The 22,318-nt window shown below is 39.0% G+C and overlaps 2 protein-coding genes across 2 annotated transcripts; both read left to right on the top strand.

Moving 5' to 3' along the window:
* The first annotated feature begins 4,180 nt into the window (after positions 1-4,180).
* Positions 4,181-12,660, top strand: mdh1aa (malate dehydrogenase 1Aa, NAD (soluble)). The gene is given in 9 exon segments (XM_057332423.1): positions 4,181-4,546; positions 6,992-7,090; positions 8,494-8,590; positions 9,271-9,446; positions 9,687-9,809; positions 9,913-10,089; positions 10,329-10,442; positions 10,633-10,722; positions 12,221-12,660. Coding segments are annotated over 9 exon segments (1,053 nt in total). The 5' UTR covers positions 4,181-4,492; the 3' UTR covers positions 12,344-12,660.
* A 1,676-nt stretch (positions 12,661-14,336) lies between these two features.
* On the top strand, positions 14,337-22,222 carry ugp2a (UDP-glucose pyrophosphorylase 2a). Its single transcript, XM_057332422.1, is given in 10 exon segments — positions 14,337-14,518; positions 14,821-14,948; positions 16,326-16,433; positions 17,951-18,136; positions 19,183-19,316; positions 19,577-19,874; positions 19,981-20,178; positions 20,261-20,503; positions 20,821-20,925; positions 21,469-22,222. Coding segments are annotated over 10 exon segments (1,524 nt in total). The 5' UTR covers positions 14,337-14,502; the 3' UTR covers positions 21,577-22,222.
* The last annotated feature ends 96 nt before the right edge of the window (positions 22,223-22,318 follow it).

The raw sequence follows: 22,318 nt of genomic DNA, 5'->3' as shown, positions 1-22,318 counted from the left end.
TTTTTAAACATAGTCAAAATAATGAATAAATAAATGCTGACAAGGTAATTGTTTAATCAAAAATACACAAATATAGCCACACAAAATAGCCACCATTTGCCTAGGTTACAGCTTTTTGGTTGGTAATGAAAATGTAATAAGAAATATTTATAATTGACAAAGAATGATGTGAAAATTATGTTTTTAAAGGTATAGTTCATCCAAAAATGAAAATTCTGTCATCATTTACTCACCAAAGTTTTTTCAAACCTGAATACATTTTTTTGTTCCGTTGAACACACAAAAAAGATATTTGGAGGAATGTTTGTAATCAAACAGTTCTGGGGCACTATTGACTATATATAGTAGGAACAAATCTACCATGGTTATCAATGGTGCTCCAAAACTGTGAATTTTCCCACATTCTTTAAAACATGTTTAACAGAACAAAGACATTTATACAGGTTTAAAACAACTTTGGTGAGTAAATGATTTAAATTTTTCATTTTTAGGTGAACCCTTTAAGCGCATATTATAGTTAGCAACATGCTAACGAATGTCAAACTCTTGTTTAAATCAACGTCACTCTTTTGTGTTTCATGAAAAACCAAATTGTTGCCTATGTAGAACATTTTAAAATTGCTCACTTCTGAGATTTCATTTAATTTAGGATGCTATCTCTGAAGGCCGTTGCCTATGTAGACTGCAGACATCTAGGCACCTCTCTAGTTTGGGAACAGAAATGTTGTATTTACAAGCAGCAGAACACATCAGGATTGAACCATGAGAGCTGAAAAGTTGTGTTTTTCGGTGTAAGTTAAAGACACAGTGTGTCATCGGGTCAGGGCACAAACAGCTCACATAGAGCTCGTGGGGCAGCTTTTTACGCTCACGCGGAGCTTTAGATCAACCCACCAATCACAAGGCCGATCACAAGCTCGGGGTTCAAGTGTGTGTCAAGGATAGAATGCCCACGGTTCTCCACTGTCTTTACAGGTCTCCACGGCAACAAATTCTGTGCATTATGACACAAGTCTTAAAGAAGGGAATGATAGGATTGAATTCCATATTCTGTATTGTTTGAATATCTCTAATTATAAACAGATAAGTAGAATCAAAGTATGCATGTTTGACACCAACTGGTTCTTGTCACGTGACCTAAATAAAGCATTTTAATGATGGTTTTGTATGGTTCTGCATCTCTATCAATGCAGAACATTTTGAGTTCTTAAATTGTGCAAATAGAATTACATTCCCATCATGCCTCAGTACTCTAATCCAATACTGACAGCCCCTGTCAATGCTGGTGTAATTACAAAGAGCAGACAGGAACAAGTCACTCATGCCCATTAACTACTGAAACATACCTCTTCCAGTTTTCTTCTGGGCAAGTCTGATTGACTGACAGCAACAGAGAGTGAGAAAGCGCCAGTCAGAGAGTGATGCTGGACAGTGTTTATTCGCACCAAAAGGAGGGTCCAGACTGCTGTTTCTCTCCACTTCTCATACTTGTCAATCATTGCAGACAAACCTCGTGTTTTTACTGTCAAGACAAAATGAAAACGTTTTTTTTAAATGACTGGATGAAAGAATTAAAGTCTTTCACGGTCATGACAGTGTTGTTTGTGAATGAGTAAATATCAATGAGATTGTGTGTGGGGTTGGGGGGGGGGCTGCTCAGGTTATGGCTTGTGTAAATTGTCTCTAGGCTGTATAATCAGTTGTTTGTCAGTGATGTGCTGAGTAAGGAATGCTGCTTTTCTCTTTGTGTCATGATTTGAACAGTAATTCTATTTAAATGGAAACGATGCGTTTACAGCTGAAGTGTACTAGAGAACACTTGAATGGCACTGTTGAAAACTAGAAAATGATAACCAATAATAAACCAAAAATGTCAATGTCTTAATATCATTTTTATTGGTCTACTTAAATCTAATCTAATCTACTGTAAAATGATTAAGAGGAGCAACTGCCACGTTATACTGCCCACTTCTGGTTAATGTTAGTACTACAGGACAGTTCCACACGGTTGTGCACTGCAGGAATATAATATTGGAGGTATGGATGGTACTTTGTCTCCATCGTGTGGATGAAGACACAAGTTGAAACATGTTGTTGTTCTGCTTAAATAAACACTGCAACGTGGCGAGTGAATTGCAGATGTCTTGTCGACTTTTGACAGGCAACAGCCTCATTCAAGATGCCAAATACACATTGCACTTTAGCAGGACGTTAATGTCAAAATAAAGTACGAATCACTGTCTGAAAAAAGCGCAAAATGTGCATATTTGACTTGTCACTGCATCGCCCTTTAACGCCCTAATGTATTCAGGGATAAACACTGATAAAAAGGATAAAAACGTCTGCCAAATTCATAAATGTAAATTTTTTGAGTCATGGTTGGAATTTAGATAACCAGACCTTAACATTATCATCCGGATATCCGCACTGTCCACTTGCTCAGGCATCTTTCATTTACACAGCCCAGGTTTGCAGCACCGGTCCTATATAGGCTACTGACGTCACCATCACTAACTTACGTCACTAACTTACTCCGTTCGCAGCGTCGGCGCCACGAGGGGGCACTAGGCGGCATAGCCCGGTCACTTCAGTCACCCCCTCACTTTTTAAAATGATAAAAGATGAAATCATTAAAAACATTTGGAGAATGAATTTGGTTTATATTTATTAAAGAAACAACAAGAGCAGAGGCTAAAAATAATGCATTTATTCGTTAACAGAATTTAAAGACATTGTCTTGTGCTGTACTTTCATGTGTTGTTAAAAACACAAGCTAAAGGGCTGCTTGCGTCCAGCGGCAAAGTTTCTGTATGCATTGCTTAACAAGAAACTGGCATTATTATGCAGACGGTGACAAGTGGACATACAGGCTGTCTCAGAAAGCAAGAGCTCGCTCTTTAGTGTTGTTCTAATGATGCGATCGTTTTGTTAGACATAAAGCTACTGGGGAACAGTCACCTGTATACTTTTTCTGTCACTTTTTCTTTAAAGCCTGCTTTTGACATTTTTCTACATATTTTTTTTCTATATATGCGTCTAAATTAATAATCTTCATGTATTAACTTCCGCTGAATTTATGTAGGCTATGATCGGTGTATTTCCAGTTCTTTTTGTCAAAATGTCATACAACATTTGCTCTCCTCCAAGTTGATATAAAAATAGCCTTTCAGTTTCAGTGTCTTTCATAGAGTGTCTTTCATGTCTTTTAGTTCAGTTCAATTTATTAGCTTTGAAAAAGCTATGCGAAATATGCAATGCTGTCCCCGAAATGGACATTTAGAATTGTTAAACTTCAAAACGGCAGCGCGCACTGGATGAAAAGCTTTGTATCTACAACTCGCAGGTATTGCACACCCATAGGCAGGTTAGAGTTTTTATTGTGTTATAGTTAAAAATGTCTGGCTCTCAATGAAAAGGCCAGTGCGCGGCTGACGTGTGCGGACATGGATTTCTTCGCGCACTCGTTATGTGCGAATGTGCCGCTTTTACAAGTGTAATTTGGTTAGCCTACCACGTTGCATATAGATCAGATTATCCGCGATTATCTCTGATAAAAAGTAAATTGGTAAAACTTAAACTTGAGAAGAAAACTGGGGCATGGCGGAGTGCCGCTTCTTAACACCAGAAGAGCCGCACACTGAAACAGAACAGAGCGAGACCTCAGCCTATGTGCCGTGTCTCAACCTCAACCTATGTGCCGTTTCTCAACCTCGAATTGTCCAACCTGTCATCTTTTCCTACCACAGGGGCTATAATCTAAACCACATCGACAAAATAAACAGGTAGGATGATTTTACAATGCAAAATACCCTATCAGATAGTCCTACCAGTTTAAAATGAACACATTAAATCAATTTACATCGTAAATACCCTGTCAGAATATCCTACCAGCCTAAAAGAAACATGTAGCCAATGATTAATTTACAGCGCAATACCCTGTAATTGTATTACCAGTACTAAATAAATATAGGCCTAGAATGATTTAACAACGAAAATACACAATCAGATTCCCGTAGCAGTATAAAATAAACAAGTAGGATGATTTTATTGCGCGAGAAAATGACGTAACTGATGTGCGCATGCCTGGTAGGATAATCTGACGGGTAGGATGAAATTTCGGGACACCATCCCATTCTAAACCCCTAAACCCTGCCCCCCCCCCCCCCATAAACATAGCAGCCCCCTCACTTTGTGCACCCTGGCGCCGACTCTGTCCGTTCGATTAGCCTTGTGATCCGAAATGGCGGAAAGATTACTTGATGTCTAGCTATTTTTGTCCCCCAAAGCTCATTAGCTAACCGCATGCACCGCGTAGGGGTGCCAGTAAAAACAGTAGTCGCGCGCATACGAGGCACGCAGAGACGCGGCTCTCGTGCATTGATCTCAGGTTACCAGAAACGTCGCTCTGCGTCCGATCGCGTCCCAAAGCATCTGCGCTCAGTGGGAAAAATACAGACTCGATCGAACACTTCGAGGGACAAACTGCTCGAAAATGTTGACCCTCTTGTCGGCTATGTACTTGGTGGTGCGCACGGCTTCGGCGCAGGTAAGACGCCTCTCCTTGACAACGGAGGCGTACGATGCACCATGAATGAGGCGTACGGTTTGCTGTGAAAACCACCGGTCTGCATAATATGTGTATACATATCCCTCTATGTATTTATCCCTCGCGTGCGCTCACTCGAAGGTTTAATTCTTTATTTAGGGGTTGCTCGATATGACCGCTGGTAGTTTCTAGTGAATGGTTGGTGCTATTGAATAGTCTCATTCATAATGCAGGACATGTAAAACTTAGTGCGGAGGAAGGCAGTGGCCTCTTTGATGATTAATGCACGATGCTTTGGCGTTGAGAGGAGAGTCCAGCACCATGGATAGCACCCGTTCCCTTCCACCGGAACGCAGACCGGGCCCCCATATGGCCGCTCCACCCTTTCGTCTGCATGTTAACTTAGCATACTGCTGAATTGGCTCTGTCCCAGACTGAAGCATGTCCGCATCAGTCAATAACTGATCTGTAGCGCTTTACTCTAAAAGGCTTTGCAGTTTAGATGTTTGTTTGGGGCTTTTAAATCACACACAAAATAGTGAACAAAAATCTCTGATATTTTGACAAAACAAACCCGTCTCTACGACAGCTTGGCTTTAAACATCAAAGAAGCACAATTTGAGGTTGTACTCATCATAGCCAGGGGTTAAAATCAGTGCTAACCTGTTTTCAAAATTACAGTGTGAAAGTTGTTTAACTTAATAGGGGTTAATGTACGGGTTAATCAATATAGATTTCTCACTGTCCGATATTAATACAGATATCTAGATAGCTGGAAAGCCAATTGCGAAAAACGGCTGATATAGTAGAGATAGATAAAATGAAACAATGCTTTCTGTGTGCGCAATTGTTTAAATGTTGTACCCATATCTTTGAAATAGCTATGTAGACAGATGTGGAGCTTAATTTAGAATACTCACACGTTTTGAATATGCACTCAAATATATAGCCTACTTTTGCTTAGACATTTTCGCAAACATATTTATCTACATGATTGGTTCAACTTTGTACAAATGTTGTACAAACTTACTTAAATGTAGCATATTTAGTGACCCAGAAATAGTGCAGAATCTTCTAAGGTTTTTTTTACTTTTTGTTTATTTTCAGTGTGGTTTCAGATTATTGAACCTCACCGTATACAAATCCAAAAAAATGTCAGACTTCATCATTTGCATAGAGACGAATATTAAATTGCAATATTTAATGCAAGAATTTCAACTAGTCTCCTGCAAAATCTGCACATATGGCAAATATAAGATTGGTAAATGATGACAGAATTTTCATTTTAGGGTGAAGTACCCCTTTAACTCAAATCAGACGTCCTCTACAGAGGACAAAGAAATGACATTCTGGATTCCAGGAACAGGATTTTCTGTGCTAGTCAGCAGAATGTTAAGTTCCTGTTTGTCATTTGTTGTTTTATATCACTGCATTGGTAGCACTAATACAGCATGCTTACGTTTGTTTATTTGTGTACCTGAAAATGTTTCATTTAGGTATTGTGTACATGTTTTAACACCAGAATACATACAGTGTTTGGTCGTCGTTCAGATCCATAAACCAAACAAAGACTCTAAACCTACTGCCATAACGCAGAGTAACAAAAGTCGACCTTTATAGAGCATTTTGGGGCGTTATCCTCTATATATGGAAATGGGCGTGTATGATGACTTGCGTCAGAGCTGATATTCATGGGGAATGTGTTCGTTTCTGTGAGCTGGTTGGTGGAGGCGACCAGCAGTTCCTGAAACATCAACTACATATCCCAGCGTACAGCTTCACATGCTTTCGTGCAACACCTCCATACAAGAATAGAGGTGACCCTTCCGATCAGTCTGTCCGAGCGCGCGAGCAGCTCATCTCTGGCGTACATCTCACCCTGCACAATCTGACCTAAAAATGGTGAGATTCACATTCCTCCATTTTCGTTGTACATTTCGGCACACGTCAAGTTTGCAGCGTTGCGTACATAAGATGGCGGGTTGGTTAACGTGTTTGGGATGTCGGGTGATGGTGATGTTAATGCGAAGTTTGTGATCGAGAGATTGTGAGCGATTCATATCAAAGCGCATTAAAGCGGTTTTGTGAACGTTTGCAGATATACGCTAACGCATTTGTGGGGAGGGTGTAGCTAAAAAAAAAAAGGAGTCATTTGTGCCCGTTTACAGTATTTCTGTGTATTTTACATTTCTTTTATCAGATTATAAAGTTATTAAGATTGCGAAGCAACGTCACAGTTACCATCGTTACAACGTTTCGCGTCATTCGTAGCATCAATTGCATTACTTTTTCATTCATTCGTTGAGGATTTAAATAGCACAATTAACCGAATCCAGAAACCAGCGGTATTGTCTTAGACACGTGTCGCTATTTATTCGCAAAAATGTGTGTTAAATAGGTCAAGTTGTTTGGCGCCATTGAATTTGCTTTGTATCCTTATTTTAGGCCGTACCCATCCGTGTTCTGGTGACTGGCGCAGCCGGGCAGATCGCTTATGCTCTGCTGTACAGCATCGCCAATGGAGATGTGTTTGGCAAAGACCAGGTAAGACTGGGAAAACCTATGACCGTCCTCGTGTGTTATATAAGAATATGGGAGAACATGACTTATTGGATTCCTCTTTGATGCATTTGTGTGGCGTTTTTAGACGAGCAAACTAATGCACTACTTTTATTTGTTCCACATGATGTGAGTTTTGAATGTGTGCATAGAATACCCTGCATGATGACCATCATTCTACACTTATCAAAGTTTGTAGGGCTGCACGACCATTTATCGCGATACCACGAAATCCTATTGAAATCAAGATGGCTGCGATATGCAATGTGTCGATATTTTTTTAATGCGTAGCTTGTCCGTGAAGCACGTCTCTGGGATCAGTAGGAAATGCTGCTCGATCTAAAAGCAGTGCGAGTTTGAGTCGCTTATAATGTGCATTTGAAAAGGCAACACCCGTCAAACATGATCATTATAAATATACTTTATTATCATAAAAATACCTGATGAGGCTTGAGTAACAGTGATAAAAAGAATGTCCATAGGCATTTCCTAGATTCTTGAACGTGTTATGGTCTTCTTCTGCAGTGCGTATTTGGAGTTTCCGCACGAGAGCGCCCTCTGGCTTTCGGATGCAGCAGCATTTTCCGTACTTCACACAAAAGCTGTGCATAAATCACGTGATATTTATCGTCGGTTTATCGCGACAGCCCTAGTATGCACCAAAGCACACAATTAGAATACCCAGATAGCAACAAATTCTTCTGACTTAATTCTGGCATTGTTTTTTGACAGTCTCGTGTCAAACAGCATTAGGCTTGTTTTTGGCGTGAGTCTGGTCAGCCAGAAGAAACAAAAAGCCAAGCATTAGTTTGGCTACATCCTGGCATGAGTTAGGCTTGCCATAAAAAAAGTTCCGTTAAGATTTGGGTCGGTTTTGGTTGGCCAAAAAGTTAAAAGCAACAACTGCCAGTAAGATACTGCATCCCACAATGCCATGCTCTCAATTCAACCTGGCTTCATTACAACGTGATGAACGTGAGACTTTTGTTCACAAATAATAATTAACTGATGATAACTGGACAACACACTTGCATTTGAAGTACTAAAGTCACATGGTAACATGTAAAAATGATTTCCATAGTATTGTAATAGCAAGTAACCATGCCTAACTTTGACACATTTACACAATATTGAATTGAAATAAAAGTATAAAAAGTAGCGAAATGAAGATAACTGAATGCCACTCACATAACATAGAAGTCATGTGACGACTGCTTTTTAAAATGTTGCATAGTGCCCACTATTTCACTTGCTATACAAAGTATAGTATACTAAGTATACTACATGTATTTAGTACAGACTAAGTTAGTATTCCATTGAGAATGTGAACTATGTTTATGGCCTTTGATGAAGCAGTGTATCATGTTTCTATTCGTTTCCTCCGACAGCCAATCATCTTGGTGCTGCTCGATATCACTCCCATGCTCCCCGTGCTGGACGGTGTCGTCATGGAACTGCAGGATTGAGCTCTTCCGCTCCTGACAGGTGACCGACTCTGATTTAATCCCTTTTCACACTGAATCAGATTTGATAGGAATTCATATGGGAGGAGATATGCCTGAATCAGACCTCCTGTAATTGGTTTGTTTACAGTAAAGCCTGCGACATCTTGAATGTTTTAAAAATGTACAAGAGCTAGCATGACTCTGCAGAACAGCTCTGCAGACCACAGTGTCTGATGTGCTGCGTTTGAGGAGTTGAGAGGTGTGCACAGCATCCAGTCGTCTTATTGGCTCACGCTGTAGGATGCACTTCACATTCGGGAACCAATAAGAAACATGATGGTGACACAACAATGGGGGCAGAGGGGAGGTGTTCAAAGAACAGCTTGTCACAGAAGTTGAGCTTTGGGTGAAGTTCACTCTGATAAATAGACTTTCACTGTTGCATTGTCAATGAATTAAGCATCTTGACGAATGATTTATGATAGTAAGATATGAAAGAGTCAAAAGATAACGTAAAAGTACCCTAAGATCAGTGCTGATGTGCAGTTTAGATGATTGGACCATGATAAGAGAGTTTATCACACGCTGTTGTGTCCTGCTTGCTCAACTAATACTGTTCTCAAAGCAGTGTTTACTTTGACCCTAAAACAGTTGTAATTAAACATCTGTAAAACATTCAAACTTATCTTTTCGCTCCTCCTTTCCATTTCACCTTCACAGAGGTGATTCCCACTGATAAGGTGGAGGTGGCCTTTAAGGATCTTGACGCTGCCATCTTGGTGGGCTCTATGCCAAGGAAGGAGGGCATGGAGAGGAAGGACCTGCTGAAGGCTAACGTGGCCATTTTTAAAACCCAAGGAGAAGCCCTGGAGAAGTACGCCAAGAAGACTGTCAAGGTAATGTGGTTGATGTCAAGAGAAAAACAAAACATGAGTAAATAAATTACAATTGTTTTTACAAAATTGCAGTCTCTGCATAAGGATACTAAGAGTTCATGCTTTGTGGTTTTGACATTCTTCACAAGCTTGGCCATAATTTGCCCTTTAGTAGGTTTAGTATTTTCCTGCATTTTAACTTTAATGAATCAATCGATCACTGAGCATTTATGTTCACTGTTTTTTTTTTTCTCTCCGTAGGTGCTAGTTGTTGGAAACCCAGCCAACACCAACTGTCTGATCGCATCCAAATCTGCTCCCTCCATTCCTAAGGAGAACTTCTCCTGACTGACCCGTCTGGACCATAACAGGGCCCGATCCCAGGTCTGAACTTTGTGTTTTCTTTTAAAGCTGAGCCCAAATTGTGCCAGTATGTTATTTGTTGTTTCGAAGGCATGTGTTTTCAGTTCGTTTTATTTGCCTGTAGGTGGCGATGCGTGTCGGAGTGCCCTCTGACTGCATAAAGAATGTGATTATCTGGGGAAATCACTCCTCCACTCAGTACGCAGATGTGCATCACGCTACATTGAAGAATCATGGGAAGGAGGTGACCGCTTTTGCCGCTGTGAATGACGAAAGCTGGATGAAGGGTGACTTTATCACTGTACGTCAAAGATCTATTCATAATCACAGTCTGATTTTATCACAGCCTGAATTGCTTTGTCAGAAGAGTTGCTTACTCCAACTATTGTAATTATTAATAAACTGAACTGTTGAAAACTATTTATGGTATTGTATTGCTTGTATATACATTCTATATGCTTTTGTATTACTTTACTGTGGATTATTGGTTTAAATTACAGTTCAGAAAGGCTTTTTCTGAAGTGGCTTGTTGTTTTTCAGACGGTACAGCAGAGAGGCGCAGCTGTCATCAAAGCCCGGAAGCTCTCCAGCGCCATGTCTGCTGCCAAAGCCATCTGTGACCACATGAGAGACATCTGGTTCGGCACTCCAGATGTGAGTTTACACCTCCATATGAGCACTTTATTTATCCACAAAGTGTCTGGACCTTCACGTTTTGTTTAATAAGTTCAACAGATTTTTCAATATAGAGAGATGAATGAACATTTATTTTTAATGCAGTGGGTCAAGTGATGATTTGCTTCTTACTGATGCTTCATAAATTTGTGTATTTGTCTCTGAGCAGGGTGAGTGGGTGTCTATGGGCATCTATTCCTCTGGTAATTCCTATGGAGTTCCTGATGACCTCATGTACTCCTTCCCTGTTATGATCAAGGTTTGTTGTCTTCATTATAACATACTTGTTTAATGACCTGTTGATGTCATAGTGGCAATATCAAAATTATTGTTATTTTGCTATTACAAATTAAAGAGAGGACAAAAACACGCACATCAATCTCAAATGGGTGCTCAACCAAGAGAGTAAATCGAAGTTGTAACAAAAGTCGGCACACCAGAGCTCCAAAAATATATCAAAAATACTTTATTATTTAAAAGACTTTCGCATGGCGCGTGACGTTTCGAGCACACAGGCTCTTCATCAGACAATTTAACAACACTAATGAACCCCAATTTATACCTCCAGGTAAGGAAAAAACATGATATTAAAGAAATGGACGAATGTCAAAGTCTTCATTTAATCCTCTGGGGGATACCCAGTCTCATGAATTGCGTATAAATAACACGCGGGTTGCATTATCGTGAAATACGTACGCCAAAGTTCGATTTTGCGTGCATAAATATGCCTATTTTTGCGTGCATATGATACGCCAATTTAGCGCGCGTGCATATTAACCGGCAATTTGTCTTATTAACCTGTCCCCTAACCCAAAACCTAATGTTAGCGTGCGTGCATACTATAACCTCTACCCTAACCCTAACAGTATTATTTTAATTATTTCAGTGTTTCCTCTTCATGTACGTTTCAAAATGGCTGCTCTCCAGCGAGGTGCATGCAAACATTGGCATATCATATGCACGCAAAATCGAACTTTGGCGTACGTATTTCATGATAATGCAATAGCGTGTTATTTATACGCAATTCATGAGACCGGATTGGGGATAACGTGTCCAATGTAAAAATCCAATAAGCCTCACGCTGTAAAACGTGTCGTGAACACTTCACTAACTCAATACCGATATACTTTATTAAGTGGAAACTGATCAAATGTCTCATTTCTACAAAATGCCGCGCTACCGAACTCTTTTGATCTTGGTGTCTAATTGCACAACGATGTTCAGCAATCCGAGTTTTTAAAGGTCTACTGGTTTTACCAATGTAACACAGACCACAGGGGCACCGCAACATATAGATCACATTAGATGTTTTACAAGAGATTGTACCTTGAAATTTTTAAAAAAATGTTTTGCTAGTACAAATTAAAAACTAATTTACAATGGGTTCACCTGGAAATGTTGAATAAATACAAATATTTTCACAGCCAAAACTTGCAAAATAGTTTTTTAACACTCGAACCGCCACGGTGAAAAATCCACCCGTGGATGTTTATCAAATGTACATAACAGATTTTCAATAAAATACCCAAGTCTCCTAGTCATTGACTTTGACTAAAATTGTGTTATTTACAAACTCCTGTTGTTAAAAATTGTTAGGTAAAACCGGATTAAAAAGCGGGGCATTTAGACCTATAATAATAATATACATGTGCATGGGTACATTTTACCCGCTGGCGGTTTTTAGGTTCTAGTGTTAAATGAGTAGGCACTGTTGCGTTCTGTACTCATTATTTGTGTATGTGTGTCAATCCCAACAGAATAAGACCTGGAAGGTGGTTGACGGACTCTCCATCAACGATTTCTCCCGTGGCAAGATGGACGCCACCGCAGCCGAGCTGGTGGATGAGAGAGACACTGCAGTCACCTTCCTTGGAGCGTGACTTGACGTTTCAACGACACGGCAGCCAGTAGACTCTTCCAAGTCCCCAAACTCCCGACTATAAAGTCCTGTAGATTCCACGGCTGTCCGTCCGTGCGTGTGTGTCTGTATGCATGTCTCTTAATGGATGTGTGAGTGTGTGTCATAACTTTTCAAATGTAACAAAACATCTGTGATGTAACTTCCTCTGTTCGTCAGGGAAATCACCTCGCCAGAGAACATTTGCAGTTCAAATAATACGCACATAGTTTTCCTGACCAAAGTAACTACTGTTTATCCAGCAATAAAAATGAAAAAAAAACTATTGTTTGGGTTATATTTTCATTCTTGTGCAAGATTAAAAGTCATTTTCATCCTCATCATGACTGTAAAAGTTGTTAATTTTCATAGTGATATAAGCCTACATCATTCTGGTTAAGGTTAATTTAGCTCATCTGTAAAATATAAGGTAGGAATACCTATTTGTAAGTGCATCTTTTATAAATGATTTAGTCATAAAAGTGAGGACGTTAAAGTAATTTAAAATAAAAAATTGAAAGCACGCTCCAAGGTGAAATATCCACTTTGTTCGATTTAGCCAGGAGATGTCACTGTTTACCAGTTGACTAACGTGCCTAATTCCCGAAATGTGATTGGTTTAGCCGACTCGCCTGCTGTTCTGATTGGTCCGTAAGCCAACCTCATTTGTACGCCCCGATTTCGCGCGACACTTCCGCCCTTGAAACGCCTTGCCGTGGAGTTGACGTGAGTACCCTCGCATGGTCTGTCAAAATGCGCAAGCGAGCCGGTCTGCTCTCTAGATGTGCTTTAAAGTTTCCCAACCCCAAAATGCCCGCTATCGCTGCGCAGTGTTTGTGTTTGCTTGCCAGGGTCGCTGTCCATTTTTGTATGATACAGTAAAGTTCATGACAGATCTGGATAAGAGATTTTGCCCTCAAGCTTTTTGTGTGTATGTTTGACTTGCAGAAGCAGCCATTAATGTTTGTGTTACAGACAGTAAAAAAGGTAAATCACCCTCGGTGCAAATGGCAGTTGTCATAATATGTCATAGTTCACTTGACAGTAGCAACTTGGGATAACGGGCCGTGCTGCTAGACAACAACCGGGACAACCACTAAGCCTTTTTGTTGCATTAATTAACTCCTGGCTTCATTCCATTCGCAAAATGTCAATAAAGTCTTGTTTCGTAATCGTAAACGTTGTTTTATTAATGGTTAGAATTGTAGTAATTTTAAAGATTTAATAAAAGATTTTTTTGTTACTTCAATAAAAACCATGGTTATATTTCGGACGGGCTGTCATTCTCGTATAAGTGCGTTTATAAGATTAATTCAATTTTGTATCCAAGTATGGTTGAACGTTATTTATTAAATTTAGAGCTATTTTTGTGAAATAAATATAAACGATTGTGCTCACTGTACTGCGTTCTACTGTGTTTGTACCAACTGTACTTCTCGAAAAGAAAAAACGTAACGTTACGTGACAACGGGTTCGAGTTTTTACATTTTTACCACGTAAAAATAGTCCATTGCAAACGTCAAAGACCGCAGTCGGACTAACACGAAGCGACTGAATGCGTAAACGCGCACGTACCGCAAGAGATCCTGAACGTAATAACGCGTGCACTGTTTAAAAAGATGCTAGAAGAATAACTTTTTTTGGTTAAGAGGTTCAAATGTTCATGTAGAACCATTTCTTTTTTACTTTTCTAAAGAATCTAAAGAATATTGTTCCACATAACATTTTACCTGTAACAGATCGGTTCTTCGGATGATTGCTTATGGAACCATTCATCTTAAAATGGCCTTGCGCGCGCGCGCTCTCTCTCTCTCTCTCTCTCTCTGCGCGCGCTGCGTTCAGTACTACAGTGCGTTACAAAGCTCTGATCAGGTGTCAGCCCCCCAGACCCTCTGAAATCTAATCTGACTTCAAACTCAGATGCTGGGAGCTCGTTTTACTTCTGAACACGTTGTGTCTTTTGGTTTTTAGGAGATTGGAGGTTTTCATAGGATTGTTGCTGTAACCGTTGTTTAATATACAGTAATAGCTATAGGAAAATATATGTACAGTATTGAATCGGACCCTTCTAAGCTTCTGAAACCAACAAAGGATTAAGTCATACCATAATTTCTATTTGAGGGCTGTCAGAAGTGTCTAATCATGTTTTTGGTTGCTGGTAAGTTGACTTTTCAAAGCCTTATAATAAGTGCTGCCGTGTTACCATGGTACGGTGATGGTATTAGATCAGTGTTGATATCATGGCATCTGAACGTATACCTAAATGATCACCATGGTATTTACATGGAAACTTGAAAGAATACCATGGCACATGCAACTCAAACACATTCAGTCTTTCTTCATTATTTAACTTTTACGTTCGAACTCAAAAAAAGATAATGCATTTCTATATTATTCTCATGCATTTGTACTGTTGTCATTGCATTTATAACTCCTTATCATGTTTTTGCATTTGTGTAGATTTATACAGAGGTGATCCTAACGCAGGTATGATGGAGTTTCAGGAGAAGCAGAGACTGCAGCATGAGACCTTCATGCACAAAGAGCTGGAGAAACTCCTGACCACTGCCAAGACATCAGAAGTGGAGGTGAGTCTCAAACTATGGGATCTGCTGAGGTGACAAGCATGTTCCGCAAGAGCTTATGTCCTTGACTCACATATGTACCCAAATATATCACCACGCACAAACAGACATGTTTATCTAGCAGTCCAAATGAACACATGATGAAATAAATGTACATAGTATAAGGGTCAATGACAAAAATGATGTGACGCTCCATTTTTGGCTAGATCTGTTGAGTTATATAGAAGAACATTTATTTATGCACACAAATAATTTGAATATGTGATATAAATGAATTTTGATGCTTTTAAGTGGGACGTGATATTAAAATACCTATACAGCTTTTTTCTTAACAAAATAAGCAGAGAAGCAGTTTTGTTAATATCAGAATGGTGAAAGCAATATGCAGGAAGCCATTTTGTTGTCATGTGACAAGAAGACCATCAAATTTGAAATGATGTCACAGAGAAAACCCTATAAACCCTTATGACTGTGTGTCATGTTTAAATATCACCTTTTTGTTCTTTTGTCTCATGGTAACATTAGTTCAGACTTCAAAAAATGTCAACGCTTCATACATGTGTTTATTTACATTTACAGTAATGTATATGAATGTAATGTAACGTGCATGAAACTATTTTGCAAAATCAAAATAAGTAAAAAGATTTGCTGGTTGAAGCATTTAATGCTATTTTTGGTTGTGAATTTCAGTCCAGTTTTGCACTCTTTTAACTCAGTGTGGCCATTAAAATGAGCTTTCCTATAAACCCGCTTTTAATGAGAGCAGTAGAAGCATACCGCCTGCAATTAGCCACGCTTATTATTTTTCTCATAGATGCTCATGAAGCAATGACTAACAGAGGAGGCGTGTCTTAATTACAGCCTGTCGTCTGATTAGTCTAAAGGTCGAAGGAGAATATGAATAATGTGCAATTACTGCACAGCACTTAACAGGGTAATTTGGGATATATGACTAATAGCTACATGATCCAGCGAATCAGATTATTTAACAATCAAACCTATTAAACATTATTGTTTGGAGTTTAACATAGGTTATATGTATTTAATTCAAAATATAAAAATACAAAAGTGTAATGTACAGTTTAATGTGAAGCTTAATATATGAAGAGTTTGGTTCCAAAATGAGATAACACATCAAAAATCATGTTTTTTTAATGTGCATTCCAATTAATATCAATCAAACTGCAGTTGGTTTGTTTTGATTTAAGCCATAATAACTCAAAAAATAGAGCTAACTAACACAATAAAAACATGATTTTCTAAAAAATTTCAAAACGGAATTATCTCATTTTGGAACCAAACTCTTCATATTTCCGAGCTAAAGACATGACTGAGATTGTAAAAAAATATCCTAATCCATGTGGGTTGTGGCTCTTGCAGTTCTCCAGGAAGGACTTTGAGGGCTTCAAGAAGCTATTTCACAATTTCCTTCAGGCGAAGGGACCATCCGTGGACTGGGCCAAGATCCAGAGACCACCTGAGGACTCGGTAAGATCCACGAGTGCACCCTAGCGTGAGCGACAACCGGGGCTGTGCGATATAGCTTAAACAGTGTATTTTGGGGGAAAAAAATGTTGAAGTCGGTGTTGTTGATGTTACTTGACAGCAAAGCCCTTGTGAGAGATGTTAGAAAAAGCACCAAATGAAGAATCAAATTAAAAGGGCGAGACAGCTTCTGTACAGTCAAAATATCCGAAGAGAGAGAGAGAGAGGTGTTTGGTTTTGTGCGTAGGCAGTTTATCAAGCTCATGACATTTTGCTACTGTTCTCCTCCCCAAATGACCGACAACCACTCCAGAAATACTCCCACACTGAAGGTTAAACTATGAATAGCCCAACACTTCCAGCATCCCACAACCTTGGCTGACATTTCTTTCCAAGCACACAGACGTTGTGAAAAATCAGGTTACAGAACATAGTAGTCCAGGACCAGTGATCTGAAATCAGCTACAATATATCTTAACTCATCCAACCTGTTACAATATAAACACCACATCTGCTCTGAGATCAGCACTCAAGCGTAACGCTCAATGGCTCGGTTCTATTTCCGTCACCGCATGTGGTCACGATTCACATGTGGTCATTGGTCGGATGGTAGTTTACCCAGTCTACATGTTGTGTGTTTTGTTTTGTCGTGTCACGTTACATTGAGCGAGCAGTCAGGAGAGAGGCATTTTGAAACTTTATATTCGGCGTGTGGCCTTGCTCTCAGTCACATTTAGCATGCATGACCAGCTTCAGTCATTTAATGTCTCGGATCAGCACATACTAAATCCATCAAATCATTCAGCCAATAACATTGTTCCATAGTTTGCTCTGAATGTTTCAGGGTGCCTGGTAAATACTATAATTATACGCTATGACTTTTTATCAATTCTGCAACATGTTTTGAGTCTTCAGCAAAACTGGTCTCGCATTATATTTAGATCAAACCTCAAAAAGGTCACATAGTGGGATTGTGCATCATTCTCAGAAAAAACTATTTATTTTGTGAAGGCATCGCATAGGAAGTGTGTCACCATCTCACCATCCATTTTTTTCATAGTAACATGAAACTTTTTATGTTTATCCCGTCACGACAGTTGTGAACCTGAAAGAGAAACGTTTTTAATAATAGTATTAATATTAAATATTAGGGCTTTCAAAGGATTAATCGCATCCAGAATAAAAGTTTGTTTACATAATTTATGCCTGTGTACTGTGCATATTAATTTTGTATTTATAAAAAGATTCATGCATATATTTAAGAAAATTTGTAAAATATAAAAATGTATAAATATTTATATATAAATTAAATTATTAGTAAATATAAATAAATCTGTGTAAATATTACCTAATTGTGTATACATGTATGTGTACGTGTATGTTTTTAAGATGCAAAATTAATATGCACAGTTCACAGACATAAATTATGTAAACACAAACGTTTATTCTGGATGCGATTAATCGCGATTAATCGTTTGAAAGTCCTACTAAACATAGATATTTTTCTCTTTCTTTGACAGATCCAGCCCTATGAGAAGATTAAGTTGAAGGGTCTTCCTGCCGACGTGGCATCCAGTCTTAATAAACTGGCCGTGGTGAAACTGAACGGAGGTCTGGGAACCAGCATGGGCTGCAAAGGACCCAAGAGTCTCATCAGCGTCAGCAACGAAAACACTTTCCTGGACCTGACCGTCCAGCAGATTGAGGTACTGCATTCAAACAGTCAAAGGGGAATTCGTTAGTAATGACGTTCACACGTTTATCAAATTTACTGTTCATTTAATCACCTTAGGCCATCTTCTAGGATGTAGGTGACTTCTTCTTTAGTAGAAGAGTGCAAAAGTTTCCAAGTCCAAGATGCAAGTCCACAGATGCTTTTCCCCTCAGAATTAAAGAAGCTCATGCAACCAAAACTCATAGTTTTATAGCCGAGCTGTGTAGCAACAGAACTGTATTCAGCAATACAAAACGGATTGACAACAGTATTGTATCGCTGTGTGAACAGAACAAATGAGTCTTGTGACAAAACGTACCGTTACAGCAAGGGACAAGGCTGATCTTATCTTATTTCACGTGAATTTCTATGAATTGAAAAATCATTTTTATTGATGAATACTTATGAGTTGTGTTAGGACATATAGATAAAGATGTTACATTATAAACATTTCTGGGTAATATTTAAGCAAAAACTGATTAAAAGCAATACATTATAATATTGTGCGGAACTTATAATATTGTACGGAAAAGCAGGTGATGTGCCGAGCTGTATTTACCCACATCTAGGTCAAGTACACCAGTTTAAACATTTTCTCTGGAATATATGTGATCTGTTAGAAGATGATGTAAGCCTCTGTTTGCAGGTTTAGACTCTGCTATCGATTCTTCCTCTGTGTCAATGACAGTTTACCCCGAAGTTGCTTAACGCTGCTGTCCTTCTGAAAACTCGTCTCTCCATATTTCATGATTTTTGTTTTTTGCCATAAAATATTATTATTAATCACCCTTTATGTTTGTCACTGGGTTTTGCGAATATCTGACCAATAAAAAGTATTAAAAAGAATCAACTTTGACAACACAGTATTTAATCAGTTAAAAAGTTTAGTGTTTTTTTTCCATTTCTTGAAAAACAGCAAATTTGGACATACAAGGTTTCAGAAGGACAGCGACAATAATAATAGTTTTTCTTGAAAAATATTTCAATATTTCAATATATTTCTCTCTCTCTCTCTCTCTCTCTCTCTCTCTCTCTCAGCATTTAAACAAGACATATAATGCAGACGTGCCACTGGTGCTAATGAATTCCTTCAACACAGATGAAGACACCAACAAGATCTTACAGAAATACACACATCACCGTGTGAAGATACACACCTTCAACCAGAGCAGGTGCACACACACTTCATGCCTTTATATGACAATAGCAACAAAATATGTTCTATCTGTGAGCTGTGACGTTTCATCCCTTTCCAATATGCTTCTCTTTTGTGTTTTGACCTCTGTTCATCTTTCTGTAGATCTTTGTTCGCTGTTCCTATTGTGGCATTTTTACTTACTCTGTATAAACCTCAACACACTGAATGCTACCACACAACCCAACGTTTGTCAAATATTAACAATACACTGAATCACCTTTCTCCACGTTACAGATATCCCAGAATCAATAAGGAGTCTTTGTTGCCAGTGGCCACTAACATGGGCCTGACGGGCGAGAACGCAGAAGCCTGGTACCCGCCCGGCCACGGAGACATCTAAGCCAGCTTTTACAACTCAGGACTGCTGGACAAGCTCATCGCTGAAGGGAAGGAGTACATCTTTGTGTCCAACATCGATAACTTGGGTGCCACGGTGGACCTGCACATCCTAAACCACCTCATGAGCCAACCCAGTGGAAAACGGTGCGAGTTTGTCATGGAAGTCACAGACAAGACCAGAGCTGACGTAAAGGTGAGGTTATCATGTTGTCATAGCCCTGTCATTTCAAATCTCTATGACTCGTATTCTTCATTGGAACTGAAGGGATCTTTAAAAGATCTTTCCTGTACAATCTTAGGGTGGTACACTGACGCAGTTTGACGGTAAACTCAGGCTGCTGGAGATCGCCCAGGTGCCCAAAGCTCACGTGGACGAGTTCAAATCCGTCACCAAGTTCAAGATCTTCAACACCAACAACTTGTGGATGAGCCTGCCAGCCATCAAAAGACTTCACGAGCAGAACGCAATGGACATGGAGATCATTGTTAACCCCAAGGTGAACACATCTTCACTATAATAGAGGAGATCTCAGTGGATGACCGTATTCTTTTGTGATGTCATAATGTTTGCGTCTCAAGACTTTAGATGGCGGGCTAAACGTGATTCAGCTAGAGACCGCCGTCGGCGCTGCCATGAAGAGTTTCGACAACGCGCTGGGCATCAACGTTCCTCGTAGCCGTTTCCTGCCCGTCAAAACCACCTCTGACCTCCTATTGGTCATGTCTAATCTATACAGCATGGAGGCGGGGTCTCTGACCATGAGTCCCAAGAGAGAGTTTACCACAACACCTCATGTCAAACTGGGCAGCTCCTTCACCAAAGTAAGCAGCACTGAGCAGGTTTCACAGATCTTTTGATGATCTGCAGGATATCTCGTCTATTGTGCTGTTTATTCTGTACAGATTATTTCACGGATATTTTTTGCTTAGTTTCTATCTTTTTGCTATTGAGCAAAACTCCAAGTTGAGTTGTCAGGTTTCATAGGAAATGTTAGTTTCATGTTCTTTGATTTCAACCGCGGTTAATAAACCTGCAGTTTTATGTTTCAAACTGAGATGGCGATAGAGAGGCAAATGTTGCAGATTGCAGCTTTAACATTACAGAAACCAGCTAAACTTTGCAAACTTGTGTGTTTTAGGTTCGAGACTTCCTGAAACGGTTCGAGAGCATTCCCGACATGCTGGAACTGGACCACCTCACTGTGTCGGGAGATGTTACTTTTGGAAAACAAGTTACACTCAAGGTATAGACCACTTTGCAAGATGTAAACACTGGTCCAGAACTACTTCTGGTTTCAATTTTTATTTTTCTTGTTATGAGCAGTGTTGGGTAAGTTACTCTGAAAAAGTAATTAATTACTAATTGCTAATTACGTATTCAATAGTGTAATTAGATTACTGTACAAATTACTCTCTCCAAAAAGTATTTAGTTACTTATTACTAATTACTTTCTATATCCTACATCAACCTTGATTAGTTAAGTGATTCAAGGATAGGCATGAAACTCTCTTTTAATTCATTCAAATAAATAATATTAAACTACATAAAGTACTCTTATTAACTGACCAAAGTATTACAAATGTGAGAATTATACATTAAAGCACAGATTTTAAAGTTAGACTTTGAATTTTGATGTCAATTCCACTATTGCACACACATATATTACACAAAGTATTTAGTTTAATTACATCAAAAGTAACTGTAATTAAATTACAGAAAAAGTAAGAGCAATCCCTTACTTTACTTTTCCAAGGGAAATGATCTCAACGTTGTGTGTTGTTGACAGGGGACTGTTATCATTATTGCTAATCATGGGGACAGAATTGACATCCCAGCTGGAGCGATGCTGGAGAACAAGATTGTTTCAGGAAACCTGCGCATCTTGGACCACTGAGGCCATTACAACCAAAATACAACCATTGCACAGACTTCATGTCCAACATGTCGTCTGGACTGTTGCAGGCTGTGTGTGTATATGTGTGTGTCAGAAATATGAGTGATGTCATCTATATGCTGTCCATATGATTAGGATAAGTACCATCTAAAAAATATTTTTTTTGTATAATTGGTTATACTGCTGTGTCGCTCACTCAGTGATATTACAGTCGAGTGTCATACGTCACAGCAAATGTCCCTTTAAAGACTGGTCACAGATCAGCTGTAATTGTTACATGGTAGATCACCAAAACAATTACATGAGTAAATAATGCAAAAATATTGAACCGAAAGCACTGTTGTTTCAAACCCACAATGCCTACATTTCAGTCTGTAGCCGTACCGTATAAAGCCGTATAGATAGGACAGGAATAAGGTCACATGGGTCACTTTTATGGATGTTTCTAGCGCTTTATAGATGTGTCCACTGTGAAATTGTAAAAACTGTGAACGTTCTTTTTAAAGTAACAGAACTTTTAGAGCGAATGAGGGTAAATAATGACTATGCTCTTGTGGGTGAACTGTTTCTTTAACACAACAATCTGAATGACTGAGGTTGTGCTTGATGTCTGTTCATTTCAAAACAGAAATTAAAGTGAAGTTTTAATCACCCGAGCAGTTTTTTTCTGGGTGGGATGAGAAAAGTTTAGTTTTTGGTTTCTTTCTGTAAATAACTAGAATTGCACTTAATGAAGCACTTA

The sequence above is a fragment of the Triplophysa rosa genome, linkage group LG4 (genome assembly GCF_024868665.1).
Source record: "Triplophysa rosa linkage group LG4, Trosa_1v2, whole genome shotgun sequence".
NCBI lineage: Eukaryota > Metazoa > Chordata > Actinopteri > Cypriniformes > Nemacheilidae > Triplophysa > Triplophysa rosa.
The sequence above is the reverse complement of the archived record's forward strand: the minus strand, read 5'-3'. Positions and strand labels throughout refer to the sequence as shown.